This window comes from Talpa occidentalis, unplaced genomic scaffold (genome assembly GCF_014898055.3).
Source record: "Talpa occidentalis isolate TD23 unplaced genomic scaffold, MPIMG_talOcc4v2.1 talOcc4.16, whole genome shotgun sequence".
Lineage (NCBI taxonomy): Eukaryota > Metazoa > Chordata > Mammalia > Eulipotyphla > Talpidae > Talpa > Talpa occidentalis.
This window is the reverse complement of record NW_023601653.1, coordinates 79,123,076-79,141,505: the sequence shown is the minus strand read 5'-3', so window position 1 is coordinate 79,141,505 and position 18,430 is coordinate 79,123,076. Positions and strand designations below refer to the sequence as shown.

Here is an 18,430-nt window from a genome sequence, read left to right as displayed (position 1 = left end):
GAAGAACCACCCCTGAGACTTTAGGATTATAAATCTTCTCTCCCTTATGCCCCCACCTTTGGTTAAAAATTTCAGGGGCCTTGCTACCTTTAAGTGTGTGGCTGGGGTGGGGGGCGGGAATTAGGGAGGGTTTCCAAGGAACAGAGGACTCAGAGAGAAGAGGAGATGTAGGAACAAAGTGAGCTGAGGACAAGGAGATCAGAGATGGAACTCCCTGGCATCATACCTGGTGCACAGAAGGGGTTCCACTAACATCTGTGAATTTGAAGAAGGTATAAGAGAGTGTAGGGAGTGAGGGGAAACTGGAGACAGAGGAAGAATTAGGAGGGGAAGCTGGGAGAGGGAGTATGGGGGAAGAGAGAGGGAGAAGGAAATGCTAATTAAAAGAGGTATGGAGGAAGAGAAGGTACAAAGAGAAATAACATGAGACACTCACGTGGTATTCAGTGCTGCCCTGTTATTAGTCTGAGCACTTTATATGTACTAGATCACTTAATCCTCCCAACAACCTTATGAAGTAGGCCTTGTTTTTATTCCCATTTGACAGGTGAGGAAACTGAGGCACAGACAGAGTAAGTAGCACGTCCCTCCAAGCTCCCACAGCAAATAAGCTTTGGCGCTCAGCTTAGGGAGCCTGGCTCTCCAGGCTGTAACCCTGACCATCGCACTGCACTCCGCCGCAGGGAGGGGTCGGGTCCCAAGGTGACGAGAGAGATACATTTGCTTTTTCGGGGCAGAAGAGTTGGCATCTTGGCTCCACCACTTACAGCCAGTCACTAAACCTGTTTCCTCATCTGTGAAATGGGAATGAGTTTCTGCTTCATAGGATTGATGGAGGGCTAGATCAAGTGTCTCTCCCAGTCATGGAGCCCAATGGCTTCTTCACTCCGCAGCTTAGGAGGCCTCTCTGCCAGGAGCTCACCACCGGTCACCTGGGAAACTTGGCTTAGCTTTCCCTGGAGAGTTTCTCTGAGTCTGTGTAAGCACCTGCACTGTGTCAGCCTCTTCTACTGCCTGGTAGAGGACCTTGGGCCAGGGCAGCCCCATCCCCTGTACCCCTCCTACCCTTCAGGCAGCAGCATGGAGGGAAAAAATTCCAACTGAGAGGGCCCTGGGTCCCAGCACCTGAGTTACCATTCTCTCATTCTCTTTTTTTGCTCTTTCTCCCTAGGACGCTCGGAGACCCGCTCTGCTGGGCAGTCCAGGCGGGGTGGGCACGGAGCCTCCCAGGCCCGGGCAATGGGCATGGGCGGGGGCTGTGGCTGAAGACCTCCCCCGCCCACTGCAGACCCTGGGGGCCTCCCCCTCACTCACCACAGCTGCCATGGCCACCAATAAGGAGCGACTCTTTGCGGCTGGTGCCCTGGGGCCTGGATCTGGCTACCCAGGGGCTGGCTTCCCCTTTGCCTTCCCAGGAGCACTCAGGGGGTCTCCACCTTTCGAGATGCTGAGCCCTAGCTTCCGGGGCCTGGGCCAGCCTGACCTGCCCAAGGAGATGGCTTCTCTGTGTGAGTCTCAGGGATCTTGGGGGATGAGGGCAAGCGGGAAAGGGAGGGCATTTGGTGGGTGGATGCTAAAAAAAAATCAATCGGTAGCCCACTTAGGAAGGCACATGGAGATGGGGGAGGGGTGGGCGGGGTGGGGGTGTATGTGGAGCAAGTGAAAGTGTGCCAAGTGAGAGTCCTGCTTGACCAGGCTGGACAGCAGCATGTCTACACTTTGGGGGCCTAAAATGGCCTCCTGTATAAATCACCTGGCAAACGTGAGCACCTTTGCCTGGCAAGCCAAGGGTGGGTCTGGTGAAGTCTGAGACTGCTGCGTGCATGCAGTGGCAGGAATGGGGGTGGGGTGGGGGGGGGAGGCGGAGGGGTGGGGACCCAGGCTGGGAAGTGGAGGAGCCCGGGAGGCCAGTCAGCTGACAATGTGAGCAAGAGGTGAAATTGTTTTGAATTAGGGGAGGCTGTGACAAGAGGGAAGAAACCCAGCGCCAGGTGTCCAGAGACGTGGGGGTCAGGAGATTCTCTAGTTGGTTCTGGGGAGGGTGGAAACCGCCACAAAGAAGGTGGCTCTTGCACCATAAGTAATCTGGGAGGTGGAAGGGGTGTTCCAGAAGCATCCTCTCCTCTAGCCATGTGGGCTCTGGACTCCTCCCCTCCTTCCAGGCCTGGCATAGCGCCCACATGCTGTGCAGATCCCTACTTGCCCCTCAGGCCTGCCCTCTTTGGGCTAAGCCTTTGAGTGCTGACAGCAGGCAAGCCTTGGGCCTCTCCTCTTCCCTCTGGGTCCCTTCTCCTCCCGCTAGGTAGTTGCTCTTCCTGGCCAGGCCATTACAGGCATGAGCTGGAAGGCTGGGTGTTGGGTTCTGAGGGGTAGGCAGTCAGCACGTGAGTGAGCTGGTGTGGAGAAGGCCCCATCTGGGGAGAAGAGGAGGTGATGGAAGGAGAGGCAGAGATGCACAATTCCAGAGAGAGAGATTCCAGGATCTGGAGAGAAAATTACAAAGAGATTAAGAGGCATCCTCTGTAGGAGAAGGGCCCTGTCTTCAGGAGGGGGCACTCGGGAAGGTTGTGTGTTTGTGCACAGGGGTGACTGGAGGAGGCTGGCAGCTCTACTGGAAAGAGTGTGCTCATCTAGAGAAGGTGCGCGAGCGAGCGTGCGTGCGTGTGTGCACATGCGCATGTGTTAACACCATATGCAGTTTGGTGTGTTCACTCTGTCCCTGAGACTCTGATCATATGCAGAATTCCAGTGTGTACAACAAAGAGTCAGTGTGAGGAGTGAGGCAGTATTTAATGGGGCTGCTGACAGCGTGTCTGGCTGGTGTTCGGTGAGGCCTGCCGGTGGCATGTCTGTAGTCCAACAGGGGTTACTTGGGTGGCACATGGTGAACAAGCGAGCACAAAGTGCCCCTGTTTGGAAATTTCAGCTGGGCTTTCCCCCGACCTCATCTGCACCCCATGAATCTGTCTCAGGGCCTAGGGAGGTGGGAAGGAACCATCCTCTCCACATGAATGTGCTTCTTGCTGAGAACATACTACTTAATCCCTGGGGACTTGATTTTCCCAGGTTCTGGGGAGGCAACTGAAGTTGCTGGGGGAAGGAGAAAGGGAATGGAAGTAGGGAGTGGGAAGTGCTGAGAGCTGGGAGCCAGCCTCCTGTGCCCTGAACGCTTGGAGGTCAAGGTCAAGGTTCAAAGTGAGGTCAAGGAAAGGGAAGGGGTCAGACTGGGCCCCAGTCCCCAAAGACTGCCCTGAAGGGGGAGGGGGGGGCTGAAAGGAGAAATCCAAGGGAGGAGCCGAAGCCGGCACAGGTAAGGGGAGGGTGTGGCTGGCAGTAGGGGACAGGCCTGGGCAGAGAGGTTGGAGGCGCGGGGAGGAGGGGAAGACATAGGTCCAGGCAGCCTTCTTGGGAGTGGGGCTCGAAGCACCTAGTGGTAAATGAGGGAGGTAGGGGAGGGGGGGGAGAGAACCGCAGTCTGGGAACGCTCCGACTGCATGGGTGCAGCCAGAGGGTGAAAGGGTGCAGTCTCCTTTCTTGCTGTCCCTCATGACTTACTGTCCCTGTTTGGCTGGGGCCTGTTAATGGAGAGGGATTGGAGGCCTAAGCCACACTCTGTGTCTTTCTTCATCCGCTCTCTCTTACTTTCTGGGCAGGAGGGTGGTCTGTGGAGGAGTCTGGAATTTCTCCCTGTGGCTGACCCCTGGATCCTACTGCTCCGTCTCTGGCACCGTGGAAACATGCTCCTTGAGGGGGGAAGGCTTGCACTGTCTTGGGGTTTCCCAGGGGCCTGAGGCAGGCATTTCAGAACGTGGTGGTGGAGGATGGGAGAGGGGAAGGGAGCATGTGCTGCTGAGGCGAGTACAGGCCTGAGTGCAAGGGAAGTAGAGGCTCTTGTGTGTGTGTGCACACATGCTCGAGAGCGCGCATACGCGCACACTTGCATGAGAAGCTGGTGTCTGCATCCCTGTGTAGCTCTGTTTATAAACACTGGTGTGCTGCACGTTTGCTTTATGGAGACTACAGGGAACAGAATGTGATGGGAGGGAAGGGAAACCTCGTCCTCTCCCCCCTCTTGCTTGAGGGGTTATCTGGGGTCCTGCGAAGCTGGTCCAGTTTGTCCTCAGAACTGGATGCCAGTGTCCCCGGGCAAGGAGCTCTGACTGTGCCCCAGAGTCAGGTGGAGAAACAGGGTAGGCTTCTCCAGCAAGAAAAAGAATTCCGCATAAAAGAAACCGAAAAAGAGACTCACCGACCTAAATGAGATGACTGAGAATTATACAGGCCGAGACGGTGCAGCCACAGAGAGCCCAGACAGGGGGAGAGGCGAAAGAGCAAGCAGGCGGGTCAGGGTGGCCAGCGGGCGGCAGCGAGGCCTCCTCCAGGAAAGAGCCCCAGCCGACTGCCTCCTTTCCCCTCCCCTCCTGGTCTCTCCTCCTCAGGCTCGGGCTCCAGCTCCAGGCTGACACAAACGGGGCTTTGATTGCAACAGGAAACCTCTCTGGCGGGGGGAGCCGGGCAAGCCGCCGCCGCTGGGGCCCAGGCTGCACCCCCCTCTCCTGGCCCCCTACCCGGTCCCAGCCCCCATCCTGCCAGTGCTCCTTACGTCCCCGCTTTGGGCCAGGCCTTCACACCTCCCTATTCCCACCCCGCTTCTCTTGCTGTCCCCTCCTCCAGCCCCCTCCCACTGCCCTTCAGGTGGGACTCCGGAGCTGGGGCTTACCCATGGGGCGGGGCTTTCTTTGCTTTGAAATGCCCCCTTTTCAGTTTTTTGAGGGAGGCTTTTGGAAGAAAAAAGAATTTAGCATGAGGAATTCAAGCCAGTTATCCTCAAGCTCCATCCCGAGGTGGCAAGAGGTGGGGGATGGAGGGGTGCAGGAGTTTGCCATCCCTTCCCCCATAGTCCCTCATGGGCCAAACTCATCCTTGCCAGGGTGGTAGAGACTCCGAGGGGTGACCGGCCAGACCCAGTGCTGGCGGGTTCCCTGGTGGGGGTGGGGCAAACTTCTCCTCGCCTCTGGGGCATGCCTTTGTGGGACTCTAACTGGGAGGGGTATGCTATGGTGGTGGGGATCTTAGGGAAGGGGGTGAGTCAGGCAGCAGCCCCCCCTCATACTCCCACCAGGCTGGTGGAGAACATCTGGTTCCCATGAAATGCTAGAAGGCTAATGGGTCTAATTGCTGCAATAAGGGCTGGGGGGACTTTGGGGAAAAGAGGGGGCACTAGATTCCCCCATGCTCTTACCTTCTCCTCAAGATTGTGCTAAGACTGTCTAGAATGGGGGGCTGGGGTTGGTGGGAAGGGTGGGCCTTACACCCTGGTAGCTGGTGCCTTGTCAGGCCTCTTCTTGTAATGCCTGGGAAGCACGCAGATGGGGTAACGAAGAGTGGGGTGCATCTGGTGAAGAGAAAGGGGGGCTACTGAGGACTCATGACTTCCTGGAGCCCTCCCCCTACTCCTTCTGTGCCCCCCTCCCAACCCCCTCTCTGTGGCCTGGCCACTTCTGGTTCTAATTACCAACCAGGCAGGCCTGACTTAATTGGGACCTTTCAGATTTTGGAGGAGGGAAGAGGGGGGACGGCTGACAGCCTGGAGTTCACTGATCAGGGCTCTTTCCCCTGTTTTAGGGGTGCTCTCCATTTGGCCCTTAATTGACTTTTTTGCTTCTGGTCAGATTCTGATTCAAAAATCCGTCGCCTTGTTTTTGGGGCGGGGGAATGGCTGGATTCAGAAATGGGGTATCCGAGGGTGGGGGCAAGAGCAGCCGGGCTGGAAAGAGCACGGCCTTCCCTCTGGAACCCGCTTCCAGCCCCCCGTCAGCCCTGCCACTCCGCGCCGCCACCCCCACCCGCGGGGCCGGCCCCCCTGCGCAGCCCTGCCCACCCCACCCCCCCTCCCCGGTCCCCGGCCGCCACCCCGCCCCTCCTCCGCGCCGGCCTCCCCTCCCCTCCCCTGCTCTGGCACCCCTTCCTGTTCTTTATTCTTCCAAACTGGCGCCCCACTCCTGCTGCACCCCAGTGCGCCCCCCGCCCGGTACAACAGATTCTTAGAAAAGCGCGCCCCGCCCTGGCCCGGCCGGCGGGGGAAGGGGCCGGGCCGGGCGCCGCTCCCGCTCCCCGGGCGCCCGCGCGCGGCGCTGACAGAGCCGGCTGGGCCTGCCGGGCGGGCGGGCGCGCGGGCGGGGCGCGGGGGGGCGGTTTCCGGGAGTCGCCGGCGCTGGCGCTGTCCGGGGGCCAGGGTCCCCGGCTCGGCCCGGCCGGCCAGGGCGAGCTCCTGACGTGGCCACCCCCGCCCTCCCCCTCGCCGCCGAGCGCGGGCACGGGGTGCCCGGAAGGGGCAGCCGGAGCCGCGAGGCGCGCCCCGGAGCCCCGAAGGGCCCGAGCGTGGCCCCGAAGGGGCGCCGCTCCGAGCCCGGGCAGCTCCGCCCGCGGCGGCCCCGCTGTCGGCGCCCGCGGCGCGGCGGCTCCGGGGGCGGCAGGGGCGCGGGCGGCAGCGGGGCGCGGCGCGGGGGTCGCCCGGGGCAGGGCGGCGCTGGGCCGCAGGCCCGGGAGGCGGCGGGCGCCGGGGAGTGTCCGGCCGGGCCGGGCTGCGGGGCCGGGCGCCCGCGGGAGGACGGCGGGCCGGGCGGGCGGCGGGGGCGGGGGACTCCGCCGCGCGCTGGCGACGGCCTGGGCGGGGCGGGGCGGGGCCGGGTCAGGAGGAGGTGAGCGCGCCCGGCCACCCGCCCCGAGGGGGGTTCCCGGAGAGTTCACCGCGGGCGCGCGCCCGGCCGCCGGCCGGGGGCGGGGAGGACGGGAAGGAAGGGGGAGGCCGCGCGCGCCGAGCCGCAGGAATGCGCGGCCGGGCCCGGGGCGCGCGCGGGGGGAGGGCGGAGCCAGGCCTGGGAATGAGGGGGTGGAGGGAGCGCAGGTCCCCGGGCCGGAGGAGCGCCGCGGGCGGGGAACCTCCATGTTCCCTTCTCCCCGGCCACCCCGACGTCCCGGCTGCAGCGGCCGCGGAGACGGCGGGCGTGTGGGCGCGGGGCGCGCGCGAGGAACGCGCCGCCCCGGCCCCGGCGGGGCGCTCGCAGGGCCCCCGGGCGCGGGGCGAGAGGGCTCGCGGGCGCTCTCCCGGGCCAGGTGCGCCTCCGCAGACGGGTGTGCGCCCGTGACTCTCGGGGGCGCACACGGGCGCGCGCGCTCGCGTGTCTGCAGATGCCGGTGCCAGCCGAGAGGGGCAGCTCGGCTGTGCGCCCGGGCCCGCGCGCGCCCCGCGGCGCGAGCGTGTGTTTGCGAGTGCGCTCCGCGCCGAGCCTGCTCGCGGTGCCCGGCCCCCTCCGGGCCGCAAGCCCCACCCCCCACCCCTCCGGGCTTCGCTTCTACAAAAGGTCCCCCAGCGCGAGCCGCGGCGGCGCCCAGAGCGAGCCGGACCGCGGCCGCAGCGCCAGCCCGGGCTCAGCGCCCCGCCCCGCCCTTGCCCCCGCTGGGGATCCCCTCCTTCCCGCCCACCCGTTACCCCCCATGCAGCCCGGCGCCCTATGCTAGCCCTTCCCCTCCCCCCTCCAGGAGCGGGGCGCCGCGGGGGAGGAGGGGGCCTCGGCTGCGGGCCCACGGTGTTCCCAGCGCCCAGCTCCCCTCCACGCCGGGTCGCGATGTACGACTGCATGGAGACGTTCGCGCCGTGCCCGCGCCGGCTGTACGGGGCGGCCGGGCCCGGGGCCGGCTTGCTGCGCAGAGCCGCGGGCAGCGCCTGCTTCGCGGGACTGGAGCCCTTCGCCTGGCCGCAGCCCGCCAGCCTGCAATGTAGGTACCGGCGCCCGGCGGCGGGCGCGGGGCGCGGGGTGCAGGCGCGGTAGCGGCTCCCTCCGAGTGTGGAAGGTGGAGCTGGGCTGCAGGCAGAGGTTCCGACCCTTCCCGCCCGAGGGGGTGTCTCCGAAAGCGGGTGCTGGCCCTTTAAACGTGGGGGCCTCGGCGACTCCTTGGGGTGTGTGCAGGAGCGTCTGGAGTGTGAGGGTTACGAGGGGCGCGCAGAGGGGCCCCGTGGAGGATGGCACTCGAGTCCCGGGCGCAGGGAAAGGCGGAGGCGTGTTGGCGCTTCGTGCCCATCGGCCCGTGGCCGGGGCGGGATGTGGCACCCCAGCCCGTAGGTGGCGTTTGTAAAGCCCATGTGGGAAGCTGGGAGTGTAAAAAATATTATTTGCCGAGCGTGGGACTCCCTGGAGCGCCGCGTCTGGGCGGGGTGGGTGCAGGGCGCCCCGCCGACGGCGCTGGCAGGTCCGCAGGGCCCTGCGTGGGGCTGTTTGTGGCGTGAGGCCGGAGGGCGTGTGCCCTGCGCGGCCTCGGGGGCGGTTGGGAAGGTGCCGTGTTCCAGCGCGCATCCTGTGCGCTCCCCGCGCGGGTGGAAGGGGGGGTGCGCCCCGCCGGGGGCAGGCTGGGCTCTGGCGCCCCCTCCCCCGTTTTAAAAAGAAATGTTGGCAGCCGTGTGCGGGGCTGTGCGCGGAGATGGTTTTTCCCTCTGGCTCCGACGCACACAACTTCGGTAGGAAGCGAAAAGTTTAAAGCAAAAGTCTGTCCGGTGGGGGGTGGCCTGGAGGTGGCAGCGGCGGGGACAGTGTGACTCCTGGGTCCCCAAATGTCCATCCTTCCCGCTCTGTGAAATGGGAGATGCCAGGCCTGGGGCCCTGGAACCCCTTTCCAGAACGGTAATAAAAAGCTGGGGACTGAGAGGCAGTAAAAATGAAGTCCAGATGAGAGGCGGCTTTGAAGCCTGGGCCGAAGTGCCTCGCGGGGGTGGGGGTGTGGGGAGGGGCCAGGAGAGAGCCTGGAATACCCCCCAAATTTCCCTGGGGCTGGGACCAAGCTCTTGCCTGGGTGCAGACTCTGGGGAACTAGGGACTCGGGGGCACGCTAGACCCAGACGCTGCCGGGCGCAGGGGGAGTGCGCTCGGGGTCACCAAGCCCCCGCCAACGCTCACTCCTTGGCACTCGGCTGCGCTGTTTACAAGTTCGGCTTTTTTTTTTTTTTTTTTTTTTTGGTCTCTTGGTTCCAGGGCAGAGCTGCTCAGATTTAACAACTGGGAGACTGGGAGAGGGAGGTGGCAAGCAGCAGACACACTTTAGGGTGGAGTGGGGTAAGAGAGGAAAGGGTGGCATTTAAAGGGGTGGAAGCAGGGAGCTACCGCTCTGCACCAAATTCTTGTGAATTCTGAGCCTTCCCCTCATTGCATAATAGGATGGGGAACAGAGTATGCTGGGAAGGGTGCTGAGGTGGAGACACTCTCCCGGGGAGGGCTTGGCGGGGTGGGGGAGGACACCCATGTCTTTCTCAGGCCCGCGAAAGCTCCTTGGACTTGGCTGGTCGTAGGTTTTCGCATCTCAATCTCGACCAATAATTGTGGCCGGGAGGGTCTTGGTGAGCACACAAGCCAGCTTCAGGCCTGCACCACACACTTCTAGGGAAAGCAGTGTGGCTGTGTGGCTCTAACCCGGGAAAGGAAAGTGGTCTCCAGGGGGCCACGTGGTGTGTCCCCCTGTCCCTTCCCTGGCATCCTGGGCTGTGCTGACAGGCCTGGGCACCTCTGTGGTAGCAGAGCTGCTTCCTTGCAGATGTGAAGGGAGCTCTGGGGCTGCGTGTAGGTGTCGTGGTTGTGTGTCCACCTCCACGGTGTGCCGGGGAGTGTGCCTTTATGCCCACCTGTGTGTTCTGCGCCAGAGCACGCTTGGGACTTAGGAGCCCACTGGTGATATGCCCGTCTTTGTGGCCTGTGTGGTGTTGACATGTGAGAGTGTGTCTCCAAGGAGGTGTGTGTCAGTTTGTGAGTCTGGGCTTCTCAGCCCTGGGCCTCGCAGCTGGGAGCGTTTACAGCCGGTTATAAAGAGTTTGTTTGAAGCTCCGCTCAGCCTGGCCAGGAATTTCCTCAATTTCAGCAATTTGGGCTTTAAAAGGAGAAAAACCCAGAGCCCACCCCCTCCTCCTCAGCAGGGGCCCCTGCCTAGCCCAGGAGTAGTGTCCCCTCCGCGAGCTCTCTTGGCCCAGAAGAAGGGAATCCGAGGAGAGGTGGCTCCATTAGCCTCCCTCCGCCCTTAGCCCCAAGGTGACCAGAGCTCCTCGGTTGCACTTGAGGGTTCAGGGGTTAGGGGGTGGCGGAGGGATGCTGAGAAGCAGTGACAGTAGTATTTAGTTGGGAAAAGCTGCCCCTAGGCCTGTCTCCCTGCAGCCCCCAGTCTTGTAATTGACTGGCACTGCCCCATGCCAGCCTGACCCCACCCAGGCCCTTTCGCAAGAGAGGAAATGAGGCAGCGCTCTGCGGGCAGGGAGGGCGTCAACACTGAGTGACACCACCCCACGCACTGGCCTGTGGACAGCACATGCACCCTCAGAGGACACCGGAGGGGTCCTGAAAGGCATTCCAGCCCCCCCTGCTCTCCGCACCAGCCCTTCCTGCAGCCTCCCGCCCCCCAGCCCGAATAGATTGGCAGGCACCCTTCTTTCCTCTGCTCCCCGCTCTCCATTCCCTTTGGGGAATCACACTCCTGGAGGATTCTTATGCTAATCGAGCGTCTGTGTGTGGTGGGGGGTGGGGAGGTCTTCCCTCCTGTGGGGTGGGTGGAGCTACCCTAACCCTGGCATCCCGGGCATTTCTCTGTCCTCTGGCCCCCGGCCAGGTGGACTTGTGACCATGTGGGTTGCAGGCTGTTAGAAGGAAGGTGTTTCTGAGGTGGGCGTGTGGTACCTCCTTGGGGGGCATTAGGGTTTTCTTGCATTCACTTGGGCCCTCCAGGTTGGGGCAACAGGTCCTCCAGCTTCAATAATTATTATATAGATTTGAAGATCAACCAGACACCCAAGCCAGGTTCACTCAACCGCCTCCAGAACAGGCTCCCCCCCAACTATGTGACGTGACCTCAGACCCCTTTTGAGCTGCTGGTGGATGTCTGTGGGAGTTTAAGAGTGAAGACATAGGGTCAGAGGGTGCAGAGGTGGTCCCCTTCTCCCCGCCACCTGTTTATCTGGTGTCACCTGACTTCTCCAGGTTGCGACACCACCAACAGCTTGTAGACCTGAAAACCTGAGCAAACTCCTGCTTTCCGTTCCCCAGCTTCTCTGTCTCCTGGCCTGGCTGCTTAGATTAGTCAGAAGAACCAAGAGCCTTAACTTGCCCACCAGCTGGCATCTTGGCGCTGGCCAGTCACTTCTCTCTCTTGCAGTCAGTTTCTGTGGTGTAAAATAAGTCTAGGGCATCTCCCCTAACCTACTTTCCGGATACTTCCATCCCATTTTCTTCACTGCCCCAGTGGCTTCTGGGGAAAAGGACACTGGTGGCTCTCTGGGTGAGAGGAACGCTTTGAGGATCATCCACCCTGTGCTACTTGAGAGGAAATGAGGCCCTGATCTGCCGACAGTGTATCCCAGCGGGTCATTTAGCCAGGTGCTAGCTACAGGTAGCCTGTAATTGCCTACCCACCCCCAGGTCTGTTGCCTCAGGAGGAGGCTGGTGGAGGCAGCCTACCTGACAAGGATCAACCCCTGTGACAGGAAGTGACTGGAGAAACTGCTCCATCCACCCACTTCAGAACTGGGGAAACTGAGGCTGAGAGGAACTAACTTCCAGGATGGTCTGGGCCTGGAATTTGGAGAACTGAGCAGTGTCACGTTGGGCTCAAGCTGGCATGATTGTGGGAGGAGATGGGCAGACTGTGGGAGCTGCAGTAGAAGGGCTTGTTTGGGGCTTTCTGGAAGAGTTTACTGTGAAGCCACACGTGGTTGCTGGGACTTGAAACCACTATGATAGTGATGACGTTGTCATTACTGACCCTGAGGAAGAAGCGGGGAGGGGTGAAGGACTGTGTGTGTGCGCACGTGTGTGTGTGTGTGTGTGCGCGTGTGCATGTGATGAGGATGCCTGGAGGTCTGAGGGGGTCCTTCTCCTCTGACCTCATCTCACTGCTCTGTGTGTGTGTGTGTGCGCGCGTGCATGTACACGTACGTGTGTATGTGATGAGGATGCCTGGAGGTCTGAGGGGGTCCTTCTCCTCTGACCTCATCTCACTGCTCTGTGTGTGTGTGTGTGTGTGCGCGTGCGTGTACACGTACGTGTGTATGTGATGAGGATGCCTGGAGGTCTGAGGGGGTCCTCCTTCTCTGACCTCATCTCACTGCTTGCCCCCCAGCGGTGGAGACACAGAGCACCAGCTCAGAGGAGATGGTGCCCAGCTCGCCCTCGCCCCCTCCACCTCCTCGCGTCTATAAGCCTTGCTTCGTGTGCAATGACAAGTCCTCTGGCTACCACTACGGGGTCAGCTCTTGTGAAGGCTGCAAGGTGTGTATGTGGCGGGGCTGGGTGCCCTGGGGAGCTGGGTGAGGGAAGCTCTCGGGGGCCAGGCCAGGGGAGTGAGACACTGTGTGAGTGGGCACCCCCGTGGAGGAGGAGGAGGAGGCAGCTTTGCACCTCGGAGGTTAATAGATTGGGTCAGGTCTGGGGCCACCTGCGAGGCCTGTGAGAGGCTGGTACTGCCAGCATGACTGACACCCACCCCAACCCCCAACCCCAGGGCTTCTTCCGCCGCAGCATCCAGAAGAACATGGTGTACACATGTCACCGCGACAAAAACTGTATCATCAACAAGGTGACCCGGAATCGCTGCCAGTACTGTAGGCTCCAGAAGTGCTTCGAAGTGGGCATGTCCAAGGAAGGTAGGTGCTGAGCCCCTGTCTGGCCGGGAGACTCCCGTCCTAGCCTGTGGTAGCTGCCCTCTTCCCTGGCCACCCCCACTTTCCTGACTTCCAGACCTAGTCTGCCCTAGCTGACGCTCCTCCCTGGCCAGTCCATCTGATTAGCTCCCTCCACTCAGGGGGCCCCACCCCTTCTCACGCTGCCCTCTAGCCAGCAGCTCAACCCTCCCTCTGCAAGAGTGAATGGGGTTACCTTCTCACATTCCCATGGGGATGTAGGGGGGCCTTGCCTGTCCTCTCTCTTGCTCCCAGGACTGAAGGGGGGGATGGGGTGTCCCCCCCCTCCTACGCCATTGTGCTGCCAAGGTTATAAGTGGATATCCTGCTGCCTGCATATCCTGCCCCCCCTCCACTCCTGCAGGGTGACAGGAAGGGCAGGACTGAACCAAGCTCCAATGGCCTGGGGAGGGAGCAGGGGCTGCAGGCCTTGGGTGGGGCTGGAGAGACTCAGCCTGGGAAAGGGACCTAATGCAGGAGATAGGGAAACTGAGGCATTGAGGAGGGTCCCCGGGAGTAGCTGTTCATGATAAGGACTGAGCACATGAAATTAGAGTGAAGGGGAATACCCAGAGGGAGGTACATACTGAGTTTCCTGACCCTCTCCTTCTGTTCCCCACCCCCAAGCTGTGCGGAATGACAGGAACAAGAAGAAGAAAGAGGTAAAAGAAGAAGCATCACTTGACAGCTACGAGCTGAGCCCCCAGTTAGAAGAGCTCATCACCAAGGTCAGCAAAGCCCATCAGGAGACCTTCCCCTCGCTCTGCCAGCTGGGCAAATACACCACGGTGAGGAGTGGGGGGGACTGTTCACCTTGGGGAATGGGAGGGCTTGTGTTGGAGCCCAGGATCTGGTGGGGCAGACAGTGGGGGAGCAGAATCCAGGGGCCAGCGCTAGGGCGATTGGCAGCAAGACAAGCCCAGGGTGGCCTCACCTTATGTTCTGACCCCCACTCCCTGCAGAACTCCAGTGCAGACCACCGGGTCCAGCTGGATCTGGGACTGTGGGACAAGTTCAGTGAGCTTGCCACCAAGTGCATTATCAAGATAGTGGAGTTTGCCAAGCGGCTGCCTGGCTTTACAGGACTCAGCATTGCTGACCAGATCACCCTGCTCAAGGCCGCCTGCCTGGACATCCTGGTAAGCGGCTCCTGCCCCAGCCTGAACCTCCGGAGACGAAGGAGTTGGTCCACACAAAGATTTCATTATCTCTCTTCCCTCTTCCAGTCTGGCAGTCCCCAGAGTGCCTCCAAACCCAAGGCCTGAACCCCGCCGCTAAGGCCTGTCCCTAAACTTCAGGCAGCTCTGCCCCCTAGCTTCTCTCACCCAGGGTTCGGGTCCTCTAGCCCCTGCCTCCCTGCCCAGGCCTGCTCCGGGTCACCCTTCTGGGCCCATCTCCTCATTTGCCATGTGCACCTCACTCTTTTTTCCCATGCCCCGCCCCAGAGATAGCGCTAAGCCTTCCCCTTGCCACCCGCAGATGCTGCGGATCTGCACAAGGTACACCCCAGAACAGGACACCATGACCTTCTCTGATGGGCTGACCCTGAACCGGACCCAGATGCACAACGCCGGCTTTGGGCCCCTCACAGACCTCGTCTTTGCCTTCGCCGGGCAGCTCCTGCCCCTTGAGATGGATGACACCGAGACCGGGCTGCTCAGCGCCATCTGCCTCATCTGTGGAGGTGTGGGGCGCCCCCTGGCGTTTGCTAATGCCCCTTTCTCACACCTGATCGCCAAGGAGGCGGGAGACCTCGGTCCCCACCCCTGGGATTGTCGTACCTGGCTCCATACACCGGCTTCTCAGATCCATACAGGCTCCCCAGCAGCCCGGACAAAAAGAGGGGCAAGGGCTGAGTAGACATGACCCGGATGCTGGTGCTGAGACAGGGATCTGCGCAGGAGTGATCAGCAGAGAAAACCTCTTGCTGAAGGGGAGAAGGCACAGGCCTTGGAGCGGGAGAGACGATCTGGGTGGGGTTCAGGGACAACAGGGGAGGGGCTAACGGGACAAGTTTGGGGCCCACAGGCCCATAGGCCAGGGCCATTTGGGGATCAGCCACTTGTCACCGTCTTCTCCATCTCTTGCTCTCTTACTTGAATGTGCTTGTCCCCACAGACCGTATGGACCTGGAGGAACCCGAAAAAGTGGACAAGCTGCAGGAGCCACTGCTGGAAGCCCTGAGGCTGTACGCCCGGCGGCGGCGGCCCAGCCAGCCCTACATGTTCCCAAGGATGCTCATGAAGATCACCGACCTCCGGGGCATCAGCACCAAGGGTTAGTCAGCGGGGAGCTTCCCCTCTCCCTGGAGCTGCTGGTCTCCAAGTCAGGCAGGGGGACGAGCAAAGACAAGAACAGGGCCGCTGAGACCCAGGTCGCCTGCCCTGGAATCCTAGCTCTGCTCATGCTGTTGAGGAGACTTCGGGTAGATTGCTTGCCCTCTGGTACTTTCCTGTGGCTCAGCTGGGCTGATTTATAGCTGCCTCTTAAACTTATTCTGAGGACTAGGCGAGTTGGTGCACCACTGTGCTCAGTGACAGATTCGGTTCTGCCTGTGTTTTGGACAGAGCAGGTGTTTCCATCATCGCAGAAAGTTCAGTGGCCAGTGTCCCTTTAGAAGGATGCCAGGGAGACAGCGATAATTATTAACCATTATTGTATCTGTTAATAAGAACAGGCCTAGGGCAGGCTCTGGACATGAGAGGAATGTTAGGGGCCTGGGGGTTGGGGTTACACATTGGGAATGGGGTGACCTTTGAGGAGACCACCTGGAAGAATGGAAAAATGGGCAGCAGACTTGGCGGAGAAGCCAGGTATAGGGGCTTCAGGCAGAGGAGTGGCCCCAGGAGGCCTAGAGCAGTGAGGTGAACTAGGGACCGAGAAGTGGTTGGCCTGCGCTGGGAGCCCCCAGAGGAGAGTCATAGGGCAGTTGAGAAAGGTTGGGGGGCTGGCCTCAAGGGACATTTGCCTCTGCATCCCACCCCCTAACCTCTTTGTGTCTCCATTGCAGGAGCGGAAAGGGCCATCACCCTGAAGATGGAGATTCCAGGCCCCATGCCTCCCCTGATCCGAGAGATGCTGGAGAACCCCGAAATGTTTGAGGACGACTCTTCGCAGCCTGGTCCCCACCCCAAGGCCTCTAGCGAGGATGAGGTTCCTGGAAGCCAGGACAAAGGGGGCCACAGCCCCCAGGCTGAACAGGGCCCCTGACTTCCCCTGCCCTGGGGGTCGGGGCTCCAGGAAGCAGACTGACCATCTCCCGGGCAGCGCCAGCGACTGGGGGAGGACCTGCTCTGCCCTCTCCCCACCCCTTCCATTGAGCTCCTTGTTTTTGCCAAAGTTTCTAGGGGTGCCTCTGTGTTCATCCCCTTCCTGCTCTACTCGACTCCCTCTCCAGTTTCGGGGGCCTGTCCTCCCACTGGGAGAGAGGATAGCGGGGTCGGCCTGGGTTTGGATGCTAAAATCTCCATGCTGCCCCTCAGATACCAGGGCCCCAGGCTCCCCAGGGCAGGAGGAAGATCCTGCCATTCCACAGTCCCTCTGCCAGGTGCTTAGGCCTCTGGGAGCAAACAGGAACACTAGAGACCAAAAGAGGGGTGAAGGGGGAGGGCTGAGCCTACTCTCTCGCTCCTTCCCTTGGTGCCTAATGCTGCGTAATGCACCTGTCCGCACCTGCCAGGTGCATGCCCTCTGTGCCCCATCCTCGTGCCAGGTCAGGGTGGGGCAGGCTGGGCCCTTCATTTCAGAGGGGCCGGAGGGTGAAAGGGGCAGATGCAGGTCCATTCTGCACTTCTTCCCTGGGGCTGGCCTGCCTGGTGGCCTCCGTTACAAGCCGCCCCCCAGCCCTGTCATGTGCCTTGGGCTCCCCTCGCCTCCCATCTCAGCCATTGGGGCGGGGACCCTCCTACACTACAGAGGGGCCTGCGATCCCTCTGCCCCCAGTGCCTTCTCCCTTGACCCCCCAGAGCAGCTTGGCCCCGGGAGGGGGGGGTGGGCGCTGCTTAGCTGATCCCGCCTTGACCCAGAGGAAGCCTCTATTTATTTATTAGCTTTTGTTTACACCCTGGAATTGATCGCGTCCTCCGGGGGTCTTGGGAGGGGGAGCCCAGGGCCCCTGTGACCCCTCCCCTTTCCCCGCCAATCCCCTGTTTGTATTTAGCTGCCAAATAAGATTCCCAATGGCTCCCCTTTTTCTCTGGGGGGTCAGGGTGCTGTCCCCTCCCCTCTGTTTACATTTCCCCTCAGCCCGCTGTATCGCATATTGCTGAGTTTTCTATTTTTGCAAAATAAAGTGATGGAAACTCTTGGGATGTGGCTCCCTCTCTGAGGTGCTAAGGAAATACCTAGAGAGGGAGGTGGGTGAGGAGCTGAGTGCCTAATCTTCTGGATTTTGCAGCTTGCGCAGGGGAACCAAGGAGACACTCCGATGGTGGGGGCAGCCGGCAGGGCCACCCTGAGTGTCTGGGCCTCCCACAGCCACCCGTGGGCCTTCTCAGATTGGACCCTGTGGGCCTCTCGGAAGGCGGGCATGGGCGTCAGCTGTCTCTAGCGCTGTGCCCACCCCCAGTGGGGGGTCTGCCTATCTGCCCTTCTCTGGGGAAGGTTCACTCAAGTTTCATTTGGTTTTCATGAGGGTCCCTGGCCCCGGGTCTGCATCAGAGTTAGTGTTTCTGTTTCATACCAGCCCTTCCGTGAGCTTTCCACTGTGACCCCACTGTCTCAGGTCACTGCCTCACCCCTTCTGACTCTACTCTTCACCCCCCAAGCCTGCCACAGCCCCACTGATGCCTTCTGTGCTAGTACCTCCCCTTGCCCCTACACCTCTAACCTCTGCTATGCCCCAACCTCAGCCCCTCTTCTTTGGCTTCTACCGCTGCACCCTCTGTTGTCTTGTCTTGCCCTCTGCGACTCCCCCTCAGGCCTCCTCCTGGCGGCCTGCCTTCCCGGACAGTGCCTTGCCTACCTTGTGCCTGATGTTCTTCGCCGGAGACTGGTGCTTATGGGAGACAGAGGCTGAGGACGTGGGAGCAGGGGAGGAGACAAGAATAGGGGAGAGGCAGGGAGAGTGGAGGAAAGCAGAAGAAGAAAGTGAAAGAAGCTTTAGAGGAAACCACCGGCCCTCTCCTGGGAAGAGGGTCATTGCCATGGTAACCCTTGGCTGTGGGGGAAGGGTAGGAGGCCCCGGAGCCTGAAGTCCAAAATAGCGCCCGCCCCCCCACCCCAAGAAGGTGCCCCTTTGCCCCAGTTGTCCCTCCCACAGCTGCATGGCTGCCCATGGGGACCTACGGAGGCCTCAGGTGAGAAAGGCACTTCGCCTGCTGCTGTGACTAGTCAGCCCTGCTCGCACAGAGTGGTCTAGCGGGGAAGACAGACCTGTAAACACAGCCTCATGTCCAGTTTCCTCTGCTGGCCACCGTGTCACCTGTGGCCAAGCGTGGGCCTGGGGCATAGCTTCTCCACACCCCTCCTGCCCTGTCTGCGGGCCTGGGCTCCAGCTGTCATTCCCACGCACTCCCCAGGGTCCACCGCCGTCTGGGTTCCTTGGGCCCCAGTCTCATTCGCTGAGCCAGGCCCTGAGCCTCTCCAATTTCTCAGCAGTCTGGCCCTTGAATTTCTCAACCCCCCCTACTTCTCTCCTCTGCTATTTCTCACTAAGCGCTTAGTGCGTGCCAGGTTCTTTTCCAAGTTGATGGGACTTATCTCGTTCGGTTCTGACAACAGTCC

General features: G+C 61.1%; 1 protein-coding gene across 2 annotated transcripts; it reads left to right on the top strand.

Moving 5' to 3' along the window:
• Positions 1 to 15: 15 nt before the first annotated feature.
• On the top strand, positions 16 to 17,010 carry RARG (retinoic acid receptor gamma). Of its 2 annotated transcripts, none has more exons than XM_037514834.2 (8): positions 16 to 1,508; positions 12,148 to 12,296; positions 12,529 to 12,670; positions 13,334 to 13,494; positions 13,669 to 13,845; positions 14,186 to 14,390; positions 14,825 to 14,983; positions 15,717 to 17,010. In XM_037514834.2, exons 1-8 carry the CDS (start codon positions 1,325 to 1,327, stop codon positions 15,914 to 15,916), a joined length of 1,377 nt encoding a protein of 458 aa, XP_037370731.1. In that variant the 5' UTR covers positions 16 to 1,324; the 3' UTR covers positions 15,917 to 17,010. The 2 variants fall into 2 exon arrangements, with proteins under 2 accessions (XP_037370731.1, XP_037370732.1); XM_037514835.2 differs by lacking the exon at positions 16 to 1,508 and adding an exon at positions 7,372 to 7,779.
• The last annotated feature ends 1,420 nt before the right edge of the window (positions 17,011 to 18,430 follow it).

What these genes read in the sequence shown, in the direction of transcription:
- RARG (XM_037514835.2), top strand. Translation starts at nt 7,515, where the DNA reads ATGCTAGCCCTTCCCCTCCCCCCTCCAGGAGCGGGGCGCCGCGGGGGA. An exon ending in GCAGCCCGCCAGCCTGCAAT is followed by an intron (nt 7,780 to 12,147) that starts GTAGGTACCGGC and finishes CTTGCCCCCCAG; the next exon opens with CGGTGGAGACACAGAGCACC. An exon ending in AGCTGGGCAAATACACCACG is followed by an intron (nt 13,495 to 13,668) that starts GTGAGGAGTGGG and finishes CACTCCCTGCAG; the next exon opens with AACTCCAGTGCAGACCACCG.